We start from the raw sequence: 18,026 nt of genomic DNA on the forward strand, positions 1-18,026 counted from the left end.
GCTCCCTCAACAAGATAAATAAGTAAATAAATAAATTAGTCCTTCAGGTGGAAGCCTCGAGTCAGTACCAGCTCCGTCCTGGCTCCGCCCAGGTGACACGCCTCCAGGACGCAAACCAGCCTCTGATTGGCCAGCTGCGGCGCCATGGCGATGAGGTCAGCTGAGGGAGAGATCAGAGGAGCGGCGTCATCCTCGGTGACGGTCATGAACGGAGGATCTGTTTCTGCACTCACCTGGAGACGGCGGCGGTGTGTGTGGAGAGAAGGCTCCGTGGGACAGGATGGAGGTCCAGGTGTTGGCGTGACGGAGCAGGGAGGAGGAGGAGGAGAGGCGAGGGAGGAAGACTGCATCCATGAGCACGCCATCTGACAGAGCTGAGGGGACAACCACAGGTAACCATGACAACCCTGAGACACAGCTCCCCCTCCTCCCCTCTCGGCGTGGGTCTACCTTTCAGTCTGATGGTGTAGTAATCCATGGGGGCGGAGCCAAAGCTCTGCGCTCCGGCCCCGCCTCCCATCGATATGGCAGCCACCTGTTCCTCCCTGCGATCGTAATCGAAGTGCAGTGGGAGGGTTTCCATGGCGACAGCTGGGACCATCGGGGGTAGGGGGGCGGTGCAGAAGGACGAACAGTCATCATCATCCTCCTCCTCGTCTTCATCAGCGGCGTTTTCTAGAAACTCCATGGAGGCTTCAAACAGGATGACTGCAGAGACAGAGAGGATGATGGGAGCTGTAGTCCAACCAGCCATCAGAACCTCCTGCTCAGAACCAGGAGCGTCTCACCTGTCCTGTTGTTGTCCTCTGGCGGGACGGAAGGCAGAGGACGCCTGGAGAGACCAAGCAACCAATCAGAGACAGACAGACAGACACAGAGCAGCAGTTCCCCCCGCCGTCACTCTGACCTCTTGCTGGGCGTCTCCAGGGGGAGCCTCCTCCTCTTCCTGGACGTCCTGCAGGGACCAATACCGAGACATGAGTCCAGGTGTCCGCAGAGACGCCTGCCGACGTCAGACATAGGACTCACCGTGGCGAGCGGAGGTCTGCAGGACGAGGGGTGGACAGACTGGCAGCCGAGGACGGGGAGGTGGGAGAGAAGGAGGAGGAGGGAGTTCTGAAGGAGGCGGGAGAGGAGGAGGAGGATGAAGGTCTGTCCCTCCAGAAGAGACAGCGGTCCTCCTGAGGGACATCAGAACCACTTCAGCTCCTGTCTTTACCTGCCCGGTTCGCGTCAACGGGTCTGACCTCACCTCTCCTCTGTAGGTCACCATGGAAACGGTCGCCTGAAGGCAGAAGGTGCGTCGCTCTCGGTAACAGAGCCTCTCCAGCTCCGTCTGAAGCTCCGCCCCCTGCAGCAAGCTCAGCTCGCCCCTCCTCTCCTTCATGAACGTTTCCAGGGAGACGACAGGAGGCGGGTAGGTGAAGAATCCTCCAATCAGAGCCCTGCTCATCACCTGCTGGTCGTCTTGACTCCTCAGCCACCGCAGGAAGCCTCGGACCTTCTGCAGCTTACGGTAGCTCATCTGGGAGTGGTGGCCCAGGCCTGCCGGCCAGCCGATCAGAGGTCAGGACAGGGGTCAGGTGGACAGAGACAAATGCCACCCACATGCCGGGGTCTGCCTACCTGTGCAGTACACCTGAGTGAAGGTGGTGTTGGTCAGATAGAGAGAGGCGGGGTGAGAGGTGACGGACTTCAGCCGAGTACAGACGACCACAGACACTGAGGACAGAGACAGCCCACAGGTTACCATGGAGACCAGAGGAGCAGAGCGTGAATCAAAGCTGCCTCCACCCTCCATTAGAACCACAGATAGAGCTGAGAACCAGTTAGAACCGGATGGCGGGGTTTCATCTTCCTCAGACTCCAGATGATCAGAGGTTAAAGAGGCTACCAGCTGAACCATAGATATTATATACATAGACGCCTCATTGGACGCTGGCCCACGTGCTAAAGAGGGCGGCCATCTTGGGTCAGACCAGCTGCTGTCAGAATGAATAGGAGGCGCCTTAGATCTCATTTTAATTACATGAAAGAAATGTAAGACACATAATACCTGATCAAATGTTCACGTTTGGAGAAATTATAAAAAAATAGTTTGAAAAAGAGCTTTAAAAGAAGTTTATGACAAAAGCCTTTAGTTAGACACAACATAAATGAACCACTCGCAACGATTTCACAAAAAACTCTTGTCAATGAAAATAAATAAAACTTAACATAGAACTAATAAAAAAAAAACAAAATATTACCTTTACTCTCTTTTGTAAATCACATTACAACACATTTTCCTCTATAGATCATAACACTCATTATCAGAGAGCAATCCTTAAAAATACTTAATAAAATCCATCCATAGAGGATAGAGTCAGTTCCACATCGGACCCGTCCTTCAAATCGGGCTAAAAGAAGGACGCATTTTAAGGTCGCATAAGGAGGAGTCTTGGAATCCGACCAGACCTCAGCGCCGCGCTATGACGTAATCGTACTTCGAATCTGGCCTTCTGAGGACGCCGCCCATGAATTCGAACAGGGCATTAGTCTACCCTCTACCAGGAAGTGACTCTACCCTCTACCTACCAGGAAGTGACTCTACCCTCTACCTACCAGGAAGTGACTCTACCCTCTACCTACCAGGAAGTGACTCTACCCTCTACCTACCAGGAAGTGACTCTACCCTCTACCTACCAGGAAGTGACTCTACCCTCTACCTACCAGGAAGTGACTCTACCCTCTACCTACCAGGAAGTGACTCTACCCTCTACCTACCAGGAAGTGACTCTACCCTCTACCTACCAGGAAGTGACTCTACCCTCTACCTACCAGGAAGTGACTCTACCCTCTACCTACAAGGAAGTGACTCTACCCTCTACCTACCAGGAAGTGACTCTACCCTCTACCAGGAAGTGACTCTACCCTCTACCAGGAAGTGACTCTACCCTCTACCAGGAAGTGACTCTATCCTCTACCAGGAAGTGAGTCTACCCTCTACCAGGAAGTGACTCTACCCTCTACCAGGAAGTGACTCTACCCTCTACCTACCAGGAACTGACTCTACCCTCTACCTACCAGGAAGTGACTCTACCTACCAGGAAGTGACTCTACCCTCTACCTACCAGGAAGTGAGTCTACCCTCTACCAGGAAGTGACTCTACCCTCTACCTACCAGGAAGTGACTCTACCCTCTACGTACCAGGAACTGACTCTACCCTCTACCTACCAGGAAGTGACTCTACCTACCAGGAAGTGACTCTACCCTCTACCTACCAGGAAGTGAGTCTACCCTCTACCAGGAAGTGACTCTACCCTCTACCTACCAGGAAGTGACTCTACCCTCTACGTACCAAAAAGTGACTCTACCCTCTACCTACCAGGAAGTGACTCTACCCTCTACGTACCAGGAAGTGACTCTACCTACCAGGAAGTGACTCTACCCTCTACCTACCAGGAAGTGAGTCTACCCTCTACCAGGAAGTGACTTTATCCTCTACCAAAAAGTGACTCTACCCTCTACCTACCAGGAAGTGACTCTACCCTCTACCTACCAGGAAGTGACTCTACCCTCTACGTACCAGGAAGTGACTCTACCCTCTACCTACCAGGAAGTGACTCTACCCTCTACCAGGAAGTGATCAGTGTGGCTAGCAGCTACGATCACAGCATTTATCAAGGTGCCTGGAGGTCCTCGGACTTACTCGGGTGGAGCTTCAGGTGTGTCTCAGGCTGAGAGGTGGAGAAGAGCTTCACCATTATTGGTTTATCACTGCTGCCGTCCTCCAATCGGAGCCAGCGATACTCCAGAAGCCCCGCCCCTCGGCCATCTGACAGTAATATATATTCAGATTAGTTGGTCTCAGAGGAAGGAACCAATCTCCATCATCGTCAGCGTGTCACCTTTACTCCTAACTCGCTCCGAGCGCCCAGTGAAGGTCAGCAGGCCGATGACATCACACAGGGTCCCCTGAGGACGGTCCAGGAGCTCCTGACTGCTCAGTATAAACAGAGGGACGGCAGGTTAACCTGAAGGTCTGGACCTGGTTCTGGATGGAGTTCTGACAGACCCACCTGCTGTAGAAGCTGTAGGACGGGGCGGGGGGCAGGTAGTCAGGGGCAACCGAGGCGTCATGGAGGATGGATATCTGAGCTGCAGGATTCCTGCTGTTCACACTGATTTCTGAAACACAACAACAACCAACCCAGTTCTGAGAAAAAACATGTATTAGAGCCCGGTCCAAACCCAGAACAGAACCCAGACTAGACCTAGTCCAAACCCAGAATAAACCTGGTCCAAACCCAGGGTAAACCCGGCCCAATCCTTGACCAGAACCAGTCCACACCCAGACTAAACAGTTTCCAATCCCAGACGAAACCTGGTCCAATCCCCAACCAAAACCGGTCCAAAACCAGACTAAACTCAGTCCAATCTCAGACTAAACCCAAGCAAAAACAGGAATAAACCCGGTCCAATCCCACACTAAACCAATTCCAAACCCAGACCAATCCTAGACCAGAACTGATGCAAACCCAGACTAAACCTGGTTAAATCCGAGATGAAACCTGGTCCAATCCCAAACCAAAACTGGTCCACACCCAGACTAAACAGGGTCCAATCCTAGACCAGAACCTGTCAGACTAAACCCAGTCCAATCCTAGATTTAACCCAGTCCAATCCCAGGCTAAACCCAGTCCAAACCCATACTAAATTTAGTCCAATCCCAGACTAAACCCTGTCCAAACCCAGACTAAACCTAGTCAAATCACAGATTAAACCCAGTCCAAACCCGGAATAAATGCGATCCAATCCCAGACTAAACCTGGTCCAATCCCAGACTAAACCTGTTCAAATCATAGACTAATCCTGGCTCAATCCTAGTCCAGTAGCTGCCCACACCCAGACAAACTTGTCCAATTCCAGGCTAAGCCCGGTCAAATCCCAGACTAAACCCGTGCCAAACCCAGAAAAACTCATGTTCAAGCGCAGGCTAAACCCTGTCCAAACCTCCACTAAACCCAGTCCAATCCTAGACTAAACCCGGTGCAATCCCAGATTAAAGCCGGTCCAATCCCAGACTATATTACGTCCAACCAACACTAAACTCAGTCCAAATTGGTATAAACCAAATCCAGTCCCAGACTAAACAAAGTCCAATGCCAAAATAGACCCAGTTTAATCCCACATTAAAAGCTGTCCAATTCCAAAGTAAACCCAGTCCAATCCCAGACTGAATCTGGTCCAAACCCCCACTAAACCCAGTTCTATCCTAGACTAAACCCGGTGCAATCCCAGATTATACCCCGTCTAATCCCAGACTGTACCCAGTCCATTACCCGACTAAATAGGCTCCAAACACAGAACAAACCCGGTCCAATCCTAGACCAGGACCGGTTCAAACCCAGTCTAAACCTGGTCTAATCCCGCACTAAACCCAGTCCAATCCTAGATCAGAACCGGTCCAAACCCAGACTAAACCTGGTCCAATCCCAAGCCAAACCCTGTCCAATCCTAGACTAAACTCGGTTCAATCTCACACTAAAAACCCAGTCCAAACCTAAACTAAAGCCTGTCCAAACCCACAATAAACCAGGGGCAAACTGAAACTAATCCCAGATGAAACCCGGTCCAATCCCAGACCATTTCCAGCCCAATCCCAGACTAATCCCAGTCCAAACCCAGACTAATCCTAGTCCTCTACCGATGTCATCGGCCTCCGCCTGGTAGTGCTGTTTGACCCGGTAGCGTCTCAGGCTGATGATGTCACCGGGCTTCAGACGGCGGTACCAGCTGACACACATGCTGTTCCATAGAACCAGACACACACTTCCTGTCCAGTCGCACGCCTGTAGCACAGCCTGGGAAGACAGAGGGAGGTAAACCGGACCTCAGTTTGGTTCTGGTAGCGTGTTTTCATCATGCAGACAAACTGAACCCAACATCAGGACCGTTAAAGAACCAAACTGGTTCTGATGGAGCGCTGCTAAACAGGAAGGAACAGGGTCTAAATACGTCAGGCTAATGGAGACCAGAGGACTAAAGGCTTGGTCCACCAGAACCAGAACTCCTCCATAGACCTTCATGGTTCCTACCCCACAGCCAGGCACGGCGGTGGAGGGCTGATGGTTTGGGCTGGTTACCTCTAATCATTTAGTGGGGATGAGTAAAACATCAGCATGACTCCTCCCCCTCCCTGATCCTCCGTGCATCACTGACCTTATATGGACATTCACAGTTCCTGTCCGTCCTTCCGTAGTACATCAGGTGAGACTTGGCCGTGATGCGAACAATCAGCTGAAGCTGCATGGCGCCTCTGGAGACTCCACGGCGACCGGACAGGAAGCCGTCCCTCAGCTCAGACACGGTCACAGACGGCTGTCGCCCTGGCAACGGGAGGTCATGTGACTGTTTATCAGCAGCTCGCTGAGGAAGCTGTGCTGTGATGCATCTACCTTCCTCCTCCTCATCCTCCGGGCTGTCCTCAGGGGGCGGAGCCTCCGTCCAGGCCTCGCCGCTGGGGTCCACACTGTTCCACAGGGGGAGGAAGACGCTCCTGTTGGCTCTGAGCGGAACCAGGACACCTGAGGGACCCGGGAACCAATCAGCTGACAGGACAGGACTGATGGTTCTGCTGCTGCTTCTGGTCTCACCTGCTGGTCCTGATGATCGGAACCAGGGCAGAGAGTCCCAGTCCACCCCGGACCTCCTGACTCCTCCCTCCTCCTCCTCATCGGGGTCTCTGACCTGCAGGCTCACCAGTCTGTAGCTGCAGGGGGCGGAGCTTTATTCAGTTCCTCTGGTGACATCACCACCCTGCTCCTCACCTGGAGGCACTCACCTGTCTCTGCCTTCTGACGCCCCAGGGCATTCTGGGAGCTGGGCGCTCAGCGCGGCGCTGAAGGTGGCGTTACAGAGCGCTGACCCGGGCTTCAGAACCCGCCTCTCCACCAGCCGGTTCAGCCCGGGGTCCAGAGTCACCTGGAGGCGGCAGTCCCCGTCCGTCAGCGTGACGTCATACAGGTCCTCACCTGGAGACAGAGGACAGGCGGAGGTCAGGGTCCCAGAGGACAGAAGCTGTCCTCACTGGGACCTCAGCGTCTCACCACTCAGGACGGCCTGCGGAAAGTAGACGGCGGACGCCTGGTCTCTGCTGTAGCGCCGGACGTCCACAACGTACAGAGACTCCCTGCAGACCACGGGGGAGGACGAGGACGCCTGGGGACAGGATGGAGACAGGTTAGGGTTCAACCTTCAAGCTTTTATTATTCTCAGTCTGTTCCGTTGCTTTGGAAACCAAACTGAACTTCCCAGCAGGTGTTTGGTACCAACCCGGTCTGCAGGTCAGGTGGTCTGAACAGAGGTCAGAACCGGAACAACCGGAACAGGCAGTGGAAGCAGGACACATTAAAAAAACAGTATTTGAACTTTTAATTAAGGGAGATTTGTTTATGACTAATGTCACATCAAATAAAGCATAAGGTTAAAACTTGGTTATAAAATGAAATCAGGAACATTGAGGTGCAAACTGACTCAGATTTCCCCCTAAATTATTCTAACAATAAACAGAAATAAAAGATGGAGAATGAACGGATGAATTAACCAATCAGCTGTCAGCTCTGTGTAGGGACAGTCCTCCTGGGTCCCCATTCAAAACCTCATTCGAAAATGTTTGAATTTAAGACAATCAGACTCTGAACCCATCAGTAAACAATGATGCAAACCTGCTAATCAATGAACTGTATTATTAGCATCACACAGTTTATTCGGCATGAATAAATTCATCTATTAGGAAACTATTCGGGCTGCTTTGATGTTTTCTGTGGTTGATAATTAAACTGCTGCAGTCCATCACCTGACTGTACTTCAGCTGATAAAAAGAACCAGAACAGAATAAGCTGCTATATCACAGCCGATCAGCTGCTTTCAATCTGTTTTATAAGAACCTGAAACCAACAGAACTCAACAGAACATCTGCCATGGTCACCTAACCGAGCCAGCTTAAATCAGCTGGTTTCTAAAGGGAGTCTGGTTCGGGTTCAGAATGCGGAGATAGGGACCGCTAACAGCCGGTTCTGGTTCCGTCCAGCTCGTCTGGACCGCCTGGCTGAACAGAGCCGGGGTTCTGACCTGGTTCGGAGCTGGTATGGACCGGGACAGGGTCCTATGCAGGATGCAGCCGTCCACCGCCATGTTAGCCCGGGCTAAGTGAGGTGCATTATGGGTAATGTAGGCTAGAAGCTGCTGGGATGAAGGCAGAGATAGAGGGACTGGTTCTGACCTCTGGGCCATCTGCTGATTGATTCAGACACTCACTAACCAGCTAGTGATGGTTAATGATCAGTGATGGTTAATGACTAGTGATGGTTAATGATCAGTGATGGTTAATGACTAGTGATGGTTAATGATCAGTGATGGTTATGGAGGCATCATGAAGCCAAACTGTATGGATGCTGCGTTGATACTTTCTGACTGAATACTGACACCTGCTGGACATTTATAGACACTGCATGCAGCTGATTGGACAGAATAAACTGATTTAATGACCTATAATATTAAATCATATTTAAAACCACTGTTTGCTTTAATGTATTATTTCATATTTTCGTTTTTAATGAACTAATTTAATAACTCTGTATATATATATATATATACACAGATAAGCATGTCTGCACACACTGACCCTGAGTGGGAAGTTGCCTGTGGATCGTCTTCCTGCAGCCAGAAAACTGCTGGTTTCTGCAGCTAAATGCTGAACAGGGAGGCATTTTTACTGTCTCTCTCTCTGTGGGATTGAGGAGTACCAAGATGGCGGCCAGTGGCTTCACTTTTGTTGGGCAATCAGTAATCCAGTGAATAAATAGTGATCAGTGATCTGAAACAGCTCCTGTATCGGTCACCTGACTTTCTTGAATCGATACACGCATCGATACAGATCTGGCTGTTAGAGCTCGACGCATGCCCCAAGCATCACTATTAAACAGCATCAGAGGGACTCTCATCTTAGAATATACTTTATATGCATAAGATGTTTATTTTTGGAATATTCCCAGTTTAATTTATTATCCCTTTGGCTTCATTCTCATGACTTTATTCTCATGAAGAATAAAAATTATTAAAATAATGTAACCTGGCCCTATTACTGCAGGACTGAAATAGCTCCGCAAACTGTGGCTATTCTGAAAATATTCCCCATTAATTCTCATTATATAAAGTTTTAGTCATAAATTATAATTTTCCCTCACATTAGTAATTTTATCTCTTTAATATTCCTCCAGAAAGTCTGTTCCTAATCTATGTCTATACCAGATCTTAAAGGTTCACATGGGGTGACACGGTTTGATGAAATAATGAAGACCACAATGTTTAGATTTAAACAATTAATTCAGATTATTCATCACACACACACACACACACACACACACACACACACATATATATATATATATAGTTCACCCTCTTATCCTTAAAATGCTGCTATAGGCTTAGACTGCTGGAGGACATAGGGACCCCTTTTTCATCATTCTGCTTCATTCTATCTCTATTCTTCCACTCTGCAGAATCTGTTAGTTCAATCTCTGTTGATGCAATCAGCTGGTTTTCCTTAGATAGAAAACTTTGAATCAATCTGACTGGATGATCTGGTTGATCTGGATCTATAAAGTGACCTGAGATGACATGATGTGAATTGGAGCTATAGAAATAGAATGAATAGAATTAAATTAAAATATATAAACCAACAGCTAAGCAGTAAGAAAGTAGACCTTGATGAATCTAGAAACCTTATTTCTACTGTTAATAATGGTTTTAGTAGAGGGGGGGTTGTGCTGTAGCGGTTCGGCCCATCAGGAGTCTAAATGTCACCCAGCATACTCAATGAATCACTGACTCCTATTAACGCCTGATAATCATCAACATGTCAATAAAACATCTAATAGATCCAAAAGCTTTGATTCGTTTCCTGATCATGTGATTCGATAAATAAAAAATTAGAGGTGTGCCGATCCAATATCAATATCGCTCTGATATCAATATTGGTCCGATATTAAAATCTCTCTGATATTAGCCACTAGCCAGTAAACTAATCCTGGATTTTCTGGGCTAAGATAGGAGCATCGTGGGGAGCAGCTCTCCTTCACCCAGAGCTGAAAGCAGCTTTATCTGTTCACCACCTCCCTCCACAGCTCTGACGTCACAGTCGCCTGTTAGAAAGTTCAGCTGATTGACAGGTTTATAGGATTATTTAGCTCCAGGGCTAGGCTAACTGCATTTAGCGAGGCTAACTGCACGCAGCAAGGCTAACTGCACGCAGCGAGGCTAACTGCGTTCAGCGAGGCTAACTGCCTGCAGCGAGGCTAACTGCCTGCAGCGAGGCTAACTGCCTGCAGCGAGGCTAACTGCGTGCAGCGAGGCTAACTGCGTGCAGCGAGGCTAACTGCGTGCAGCGAGGCTAACTCCGTGCAGCGAGGCTAACTCCGTGCAGCGAGGCTAACTGCCTGCAGCGAGGCTAACTGCCTGCAGCGAGGCTAACTGCACGGACGGACGGACGGACGGACGGACGGACGGACGGACGGACGGACGACCGACCGACCGACCGACCGACCGACCGACCGACCGACCGACCGACCGACCGACCGACCGACCGACAGACAGACAGACAGACAGACAGACAGACAGACAGACAGACAGACAGACAGACAGACAGACAGACATAGATAGATGTACTTTATTTATCCCAAGCTGGGAAATTGCAGTGTAGCAGCAGCTTTACACATAGTGACAGTCACAGGAGTCTCCATGGAAACATGGATGTCAGAGGAAGGACTGCTGAATGATTTTACCTCTGCTGATCTCTGGGTTAACCACATCCTTTAAAATAAAGACCTTCAACAGCAGACGCTGCAATGACTCCATTAAACTGTTTTCAGTTACTTCATTAACAGGAGGAGGAACATGTTTTCGGGGTGGGGGGGGTTTAGAGATGGAATGAGACGGTTCAATGGCCTCCTCATGGAAGTTTCCAAAGTACAAATCAATGAGATAAAACCTTTGCATCTTTATAATCTCTTTTTTTCTATTAATTTACCAATTTATTCTCCAACATTTGCTAAATGTTTCCTGTTGCATTTATAATCTGGTAAATTTGAGTGTTTTTACTCATAGATTTACATGTTTATTCTTGTAAAAATGCCAGTTTTAACCCAAAAAAACTTGAATTCCATAATGATCCTGCTTCAGAAGAGAGAAAGATGTGTAGAAGGACTGAGCCCTGGTAGAACGGTGGGTTAGTTCATTAAGGAGGATGGAAGGTTTCCTCTAAACAGGAAGTGTTGCCACGGAAACACTGAGCTGCTCTAGAACCCAGAAGGTGTGGATAATATCGTCTCCTTGGCTGAATGGTTCCTGCTCTACAGAAAACCGGCAGAGGAACCAAACCAGCGCTGAGCAAAGATATGTTATTGTTTCTATGGTAACCAGGTGAGATTTCTCCCCTGAAAGGATCCAATCTGAGCTTTCTCCTGTCAGGCAGCAATTATCAGCTGCTGTCTGGGTTCTGGTTCAGCAGAAATGATCAAACATGAGATCCTGGGTGGTTCAGAACCAGAACACGGTGCCGGGCAGATCCAGGCTCGGACCCTGACCCGTTTGGGTCTGTGGTTCTGTCTGTTTAATGGTTCTTCTTAACACATCACTGTCCGACCCGGTTCTAAACACACAGCAGGACTCTGGTTCTGCAAAGGTTCCTAAAGGTTGGTGGTTCTGGTTCAGTCCCTGCTGGTCCACCCTTTACCAGCACCAGAAGAGGAGGACCCGGTCCCTGCTAGGCCCTGCTGGTGAAGTGCTGGGAGTCCCTGAACTCCAGGTAGAGGCTGAAGAGCAGGTGCAGGCTGTGGACCCTGCTTCCGTAGACGGGGATGTCCAGCAGGCTGCAGATGATGTCCACGTACTGCCGCAGGTCGCAGCTCAGCCGGGCCGGCGGCAGCTGCAGCCTCCCCAGCCCCTCCTCCAGCTCGGGGGGCCACTCCTGCATCAGGCTGTCGATGTCCGGCATGGGGCGGCCGTACTGGACGCTGGCCGGGGGTTTGGACCGGTGCAGGGCGCTGATGCTGTCCACCCAGCTGTCCACCACCCGCGGGTTGGTGTGAGGGCTCGCCACGCTGGTCACCTTCTTCAGCTGCAGCAGAGAGAGAGGGAGGGAGCACACGGTTTGGGTTCTGCTGGTTCAGCTGTGTGTGGGTCCAGCTGTGTGTAGGTCCAGGTGTGTGTAGGTCCAGGTGTGTGTAGGTCCAGGTGTGTGTGGGTCCAGGTGTGTGTGGGTCCAGGTGTGTGTAGGTCCAGGTGTGTGTAGGTCCAGGTGTGTGTAGGTCGAGGTGTGTGTGGGTCCAGGTGTGTGTGGGTCCAGGTGTGTGTGGGTCCAGGTGTGTGTAGGTCCAGGTGTGTGTAGGTCCAGGTGTGTGTGGGTCCAGGTGTGTGTGGGTCCAGGTGTGTGGGTCCAGGTGTGTGTGGGTCCAGGTGTGTGTGGGTCCAGGTGTGTTTGGGTCCAGGTGTGTTTGGGTCCAGGTGTGTGTGGGTCCAGGTGTGTGTGGGTCCAGGTGTGTTTGGGTCCAGGTGTGTGTGGGTCCAGGTGTGTGTGGGTCCAGGTGTGTGTAGGTCCAGGTGTGTGTGGGTCCAGGTGTGTGTGGGTCCAGGTGTGTGTGGGTCCAGGTGTGTGTGGGTCCAGGTGTGTGGGGGTCCAGGTGTGTTTGGGTCCAGGTGTGTGTGGGTCCAGGTGTGTGTGGGTCCAGGTGTGTTTGGGTCCAGGTGTGTGTGGGTCCAGGTGTGTGTGGGTCCAGGTGTGTTTGGGTCCAGGTGTGTGGGGGTCCAGGTGTGTGTGGGTCCAGGTGTGTGTGGGTCCAGGTGAGTGTGGGTCCAGGTGTGTGGGGGTCCAGGTGTGTGTGGGTCCAGGTGTGTGGGGGTCCAGGTGTGTGTGGGTCCAGGTGAGTGTGGGTCCAGGTGTGTGGGGGTCCAGGTGTGTGGGGGTCCAGGTGAGTGTGGGTCCAGGTGTGTGGGGGTCCAGGTGTGTGTGGGTCCAGGTGTGTGTGGGTCCAGGTGTGTGTGGGTCAAGCTGTGTGGGTCCAGGTGTGTGGGGGTCCAGGTGTGTGTGGGTCCAGGTGTGTGTGGGTCAAGCTGTGTGTGGGTCAAGCTGTGTGTGGGTCCAGGTGTGTGTGGGTCCAGGTGTGTGTGGGTCCAGGTGTGTGTGGGTCCAGGTGTGTGTGGGTCCAGGTGTTTGGGGGTCCAGGTGTGTGTGGGTCCAGGTGTGTGTGGGTCCAGGTGTGTGTGGGTCCAGGTGTGTTTAGGTCCAGCTGTGTGTGGGTCCAGGTGTGTGTGGGTCCAGGTGTGTGTGGGTCCAGGTGTGTTTGGGTCCAGGTGTGTTTGGGTCCAGGTGTTTGGGGGTCCAGGTGTGTGTGGGTCCAGGTGTGTGTGGGTCCAGGTGTGTGTGGGTCCAGGTGTGTGTGGGTCCAGGTGTGTGTGGGTCCAGGTGTGTTTGGGTCCAGGTGTGTGTGGGTCCAGGTGTGTGTGGGTCCAGGTGTGTGTGGGTCCAGGTGTGTGTGGGTCAAGCTGTGTGGGTCCAGGTGTGTGTGGGTCCAGGTGTGTTTGGGTCCAGGTGTGTGTGGGTCCGGGTGTGTGTGGGTCCAGGTGTGTGTGGGTCCAGGTGTGTTTGGGTCCAGGTGTGTGTGGGTCCAGGTGTGTGTGGGTCCAGGTGTGTGTGGGTCCAGGTGTGTGTGGGTCAAGCTGTGTGGGTCAAGCTGTGTGGGTCCAGGTGTGTGTGGGTCCAGGTGTGTGTGGGTCCGGGTTTGCGTGGGTATGGGTGTGTGTGGGTCCAGGTGTGTGTGGGTCCAGGTGTGTGTGGGTCCGGGTTTGCGTGGGTATGGGTGTGTGTGGGTCCAGGTGTGTGTAGGTCCAGGTGTGTGTGGGTCCGGGTTTGCGTGGGTATGGGTGTGTGTGGGTCCAGGTGTGTGTAGGTCCAGGTGTGTGGGTCCAGGTGTGTGTGGGTCCAGGTGTGTTTGGGTCCAGGTGTGTGTGGGTCCTGGTGTGTGTGGGTCCTGGTGTGTGTGGGTCCAGGTGTGTGTGGGTCTAGGTCTAGGTGAGGTTACCTCCGTGGCTCCGTGCTGCTTGGTCTCCTCTGACAGCCACAGGGACAGAACCGTGGGGTCCGACTGTTTGGCACTGGGCTCGTCTAGAACCAGCAGCCCCAGGTTGTCAGGTTTCCCATCGGGTCTCGGAACCTGAACGCAGAACACATGGTTAATGTTAGAGACTGAATGAAGGAGGTTTGGTTCAGACACTAAACTCAGACTTTATAAACTCAGATTTTATAAATACGGAATAGAAACTTAGGCATTATAAGATCAGACTTTATAAATTCAGATGTTTTAAACTCAGACTTTATAAATTCAGATTTTTTAAACTCAGACTTTATAAATTCAGATGTTTTAAACTCAGACTTTATAAATTCAGATGTTTTAAACTCAGACTTTATAAATTCAGATGTTTTAAACTCAGACTTTATAAATTCAGATGTTTTAAACTCAGACTTTATAAACTCAGATGTTTTAAAGTCAGACTTTATAAACTCAGATGTTATAAATTCGGAATAGAAACTTAGGCATTATAAGATCAGATTTAATAAATTCAGATGTTATAAGTTCAAACTGGAAACTCTGATGTTATCAACTCAGACTTTATAAACTCAGACACATTAAAAACAAACAGTGACCTTAAAAAAACTTCAGATATTCTTATTTTTCGCTGTAAATGTCCTTATAGAGGAGTGAGGGACACGGTCTGTGTGTTGTGGTTCTGTACCTTCAGGAAGGCGTCGATGTCTCCAGCAGTAGGGATGAAGTCTGGGATGAAGGGTCTGAGGCAGTGCTCCAGCTCTAAGGTCTGAGGAGAGTAGCTGAGAGGAGAACACAGAGGAGACAGGCCGGTCAGTCAGAACCGCTGGTAACCTGGTAACAGTGTTGGTACCGGGTCACACATAGTCTGGAGCTTCCAGTCAGGGTTCCTGTAAACATTTATTCATCTTTGCTTTGAGGAAACTGATGATCAGGATCCGTTTTTATCAAACTTCTTAGAATCGGTCCTAAAAACTCTCTAAGAGTCGACTTAATGAGCAAAAACAATCCTAGTTCTAATCTGGACTTCAGGGTTATTCCTCCAGAGTCTCATTCAGTGACCAAAGTCTAGATCATCAGTGGGACTCTGCTGCAGAACCTGGTGCTGCACATGGACTCTAGATGATGTCACTGTAACGCTAAGTTCACACTGCTGGCTGAAGTGCCCCAAATCCGATTATTTAGCCCATATGTGACCTGGATCTGATCTTTTCATGGCTGTCTGAACAACACAGATCCGATTTGTTCCAATGTGACCCAGAACCCTTGGCTCTGTGGTCCTGAATCCGATACGAATCTGATCTTAATGCGACCTGAGTCTGAACGGCCAGGTTGGATTCATCCGATCTGAACGTCATTAATACCAGACAGTGGTCACTATTCTGATTCTTGCTACACAGAAGCAGCAAGAAAAACAACAACCATGGCAGATGATGATACAGAGAGCAGTATTTATGTTTAAACATATTGAAAAGATTTAGTTTTTATGGTTGGAAAAGATCGCTAGATGCTCACCGGCACTGCCGTCCATGTTTACTTCTGGAAAAAAAAGAGCATGTGGCCTGTGATGTCATTGCGTCCTCTACTGCGCATGCGGGACACTTGCATTGTTTTGTCGGTGTGGAGAAAATCAGTTAATAAAAAGGGGCGTGTGCGTCGGCGCGGCTTGACCGGAGAGGAAGGCGCTGACCGTCAGATCTGTGCAGCAGGAGATTTTTGTTTTGATTGAATGTTAAAAACTAGTTAAAAATAAAAGAAGATAAAACAGCGATTCAAAGTTGGTCCCAGCGCCGCAGAACGGACATTTACAAACTGATGGGAGTTTACATTTAGAGGACGCCGCCTGGTGGAGGAAGACGCCACCGAGGGGAAAGAAAGACGCTCCCAGTGAAATCTGGACTCCATTTTGGATCTACCACTATTTTTTCTTATCTTTTTTGGGGGGTGTGACGTTTGGATTTCTCTTTTTGGAACGGGACTTTAGACTTAAACACTCCCAGGACTTTGTTTTGAGTTCAGAGGATGTGGAACTCCTTTGTGGACATTATTATTATTAATATAAAGAACGGGCAGTTTCTGCTTTCAGTTATTAAAAGTGTTTTTGCTGGAATAAATTCAGTGTTCTGAGTCTAACTTATAAAAAGGTTATAGAGGACTTCTGGTTATTGATCTGTTTATACTGAATTACTGTTGAATGAACTATTGATTATTTGTGGTTTTGAGATTTTTTTTTTCCTTATAAATCATTGTTGCTAAAAAATGAACAAATTTCTTACTAAGTGGTTGGATAGTTTTACTTTCATATTGAATTAATAAAGTAACATATTTTACCTGATTCCTGTGACAGAATCTCTGGGGGTAAATTGTGAGTCCTGCTTTTAATCAAGCTTAATTATACCAGGTGTTTTCTTCTCCATACAGAGGGGCCCCTGCCTGTGTTTGCCTGGGGCCCCATAATTCCTGAATCCACCCCTGTCTATAGGCAGCCAGTTAATTTATCCTCACTGATGTTTCCAGATGTTTAGTGATGAACTGTAGTGAAATCAGCCCATGCTGCAGCGGCTTTAATCCCAGCAGGAAGCTCTGCTGCAGGAGGCTCCTGCTGGGATTACGTCCCTAACACAGATTATAGACGCTCTGTCCAATCAGCTCTGAGTCCTCAAAAACCAAAACCTCTACAGACCTCTGTCGGCTCGGTAGCGCCCTCTAGTGGCAGCTCCTACCATTACAGACACATCTGGAGGTTCTGAAACATCTGGAGGTGGAGGAGGAGGAGAGATTAGCTTTTAATCTTAAATTTGAGAGTCGGAGGAAATTCCTGTAAATCTCAGCAGAGAGTAAAAAATGTCTGTGAGGAGTTTGATGAATACGGCCCCTGATGAGAAGATCTATAGAGAAGATCTAGAACATCTAGAGCAGCAGGCTGTGGTTCTTTCCTTCAGGCTGTGAGGAAAGAACCACAGAACATCTACCAGAGTGGTCAGAGCATAGAGCTAGAACACATAGAACCTGCTTATAGAAAGCTGTAGGCGGTTCTGGGCCCAGCGGACAGGTTCTGCTCTCTGGACCGGTCCTCACCGGGTGATGTACTGGAACAGCTCCTTGATCTCCGTGGTAACGGGCAGGTTGGCATAATCTGCAGGGTCATAGGCTCCCTCTACAGCCTCTGTGGTCTCATCATCATCATCATCATCTTCATCTGTGTCATCCTCCTCAGAGTCTTCCTCCTCCTCCTCCTCCTCCTGGCTGGGACTGGCCCCTGGCTTTGGCCCCTCTGGCTCCAGCTGCTTCCTGCTGGCCTCTGGCTGACAGAGACAGATTAATAATCCCTGATGGGATTATGTCCATCCATCCAGGCAGTAAATGATGGTCTCTAACCCGCGGTACCTGTCTCTGTCCCCGGGGGGCCGGGCTGTAGAGGCTGGGGACCTCCTCTCCATCCTCCACCTCCAGGCTCTCATCGTAGGGCTGGTTCCTCAGCAGCTGGGCCTCCTTCCCCCGCTCCATGGCGGCTCCGCTCCGGCTCTCCTCTCTCTGGGTCACAGCAGCTTCGGTTCCGGTTCTAAACGCCAGATAACGGTGTGAAAGGACCGGTTCTGGTCCATAAACCCTCTGAAGACAAATGAAAGTTCAGCTCTAACCGGAGCTAACGGAGCTAACGGCTAACAGCGACTTTTAAAGGTCTAAACCTGCAGAATACCAGCTGATAACCAGCCTGGAGCTAACAGCTAACCTCTCACTGGTTTACACTGGAGAACAGCCACAATAAACCAGTTTAAAACCAGTTTAAAACCAGTTTATCTGTCGCCAAACAGGGTTCGTCAGAGTGGCTGCCTGAGCAACAGAGAATGTACTGTATCCTGGCAACGGGAGGAGAGGAG

At 50.0% G+C, this 18,026-nt stretch overlaps 2 protein-coding genes across 3 annotated transcripts; both read right to left on the bottom strand.

Moving 5' to 3' along the window:
• Nucleotides 1-22: 22 nt before the first annotated feature.
• si:ch73-71d17.2 (RPA-related protein RADX) lies at nucleotides 23-8,263 on the bottom strand. 2 transcript variants are annotated; one of them, XM_038272293.1, is made up of 17 exons: nucleotides 8,117-8,263; nucleotides 7,093-7,204; nucleotides 6,828-7,017; nucleotides 6,640-6,755; nucleotides 6,442-6,594; nucleotides 6,206-6,372; nucleotides 5,691-5,847; nucleotides 4,063-4,171; nucleotides 3,892-3,983; nucleotides 3,693-3,818; nucleotides 1,627-1,722; nucleotides 1,253-1,545; nucleotides 1,030-1,181; nucleotides 908-955; nucleotides 789-832; nucleotides 234-708; nucleotides 23-160 (listed from the first exon to the last, which is right to left on the bottom strand). In XM_038272293.1, exons 1-17 carry the CDS (start codon nucleotides 8,177-8,179, stop codon nucleotides 157-159), a joined length of 2,397 nt encoding a protein of 798 aa, XP_038128221.1. In that variant the 5' UTR covers nucleotides 8,180-8,263; the 3' UTR covers nucleotides 23-156. The 2 variants fall into 2 exon arrangements, with proteins under 2 accessions (XP_038128221.1, XP_038128220.1); XM_038272292.1 differs by having other exon boundaries at nucleotides 6,442-6,755.
• A 3,404-nt stretch (nucleotides 8,264-11,667) lies between these two features.
• On the bottom strand, nucleotides 11,668-18,017 carry ift46 (intraflagellar transport 46 homolog (Chlamydomonas)). Its single transcript, XM_038272295.1, has 5 exons — nucleotides 17,533-18,017; nucleotides 17,224-17,450; nucleotides 14,834-14,927; nucleotides 14,122-14,253; nucleotides 11,668-12,161 (listed from the first exon to the last, which is right to left on the bottom strand). The coding sequence occupies exons 1-5, from the start codon at nucleotides 17,650-17,652 to the stop codon at nucleotides 11,808-11,810; spliced, it is 927 nt and encodes a 308-aa protein (XP_038128223.1). The 5' UTR covers nucleotides 17,653-18,017; the 3' UTR covers nucleotides 11,668-11,807.
• Nucleotides 18,018-18,026: the final 9 nt, after the last annotated feature.

This window comes from Cyprinodon tularosa, unplaced genomic scaffold (assembly GCF_016077235.1).
Source record: "Cyprinodon tularosa strain WSP-4 unplaced genomic scaffold, ASM1607723v1 ctg822, whole genome shotgun sequence".
NCBI lineage: Eukaryota > Metazoa > Chordata > Actinopteri > Cyprinodontiformes > Cyprinodontidae > Cyprinodon > Cyprinodon tularosa.

Coding starts and splice junctions, on each gene's coding strand:
- si:ch73-71d17.2 (XM_038272292.1), bottom strand. CDS start 8,179: ATGGCGGTGGACGGCTGCATCCTGCATAGGACCCTGTCCCGGTCCATA. Junction 4,172..5,690: donor GGCGGAGGCCGATGACATCG/GTAGAGGACTAG, acceptor GTTGTGTTTCAG/AAATCAGTGTGAACAGCAGG. Junction 3,819..3,891: donor GGAGCGAGTTAGGAGTAAAG/GTGACACGCTGA, acceptor TATTACTGTCAG/ATGGCCGAGGGGCGGGGCTT.
- ift46 (XM_038272295.1), bottom strand. CDS start 17,652: ATGGAGCGGGGGAAGGAGGCCCAGCTGCTGAGGAACCAGCCCTACGAT. Junction 17,451..17,532: donor CCCCCCGGGGACAGAGACAG/GTACCGCGGGTT, acceptor TGTCTCTGTCAG/CCAGAGGCCAGCAGGAAGCA. Junction 12,162..14,121: donor AGCAGCACGGAGCCACGGAG/GTAACCTCACCT, acceptor TCTCTGCTGCAG/CTGAAGAAGGTGACCAGCGT.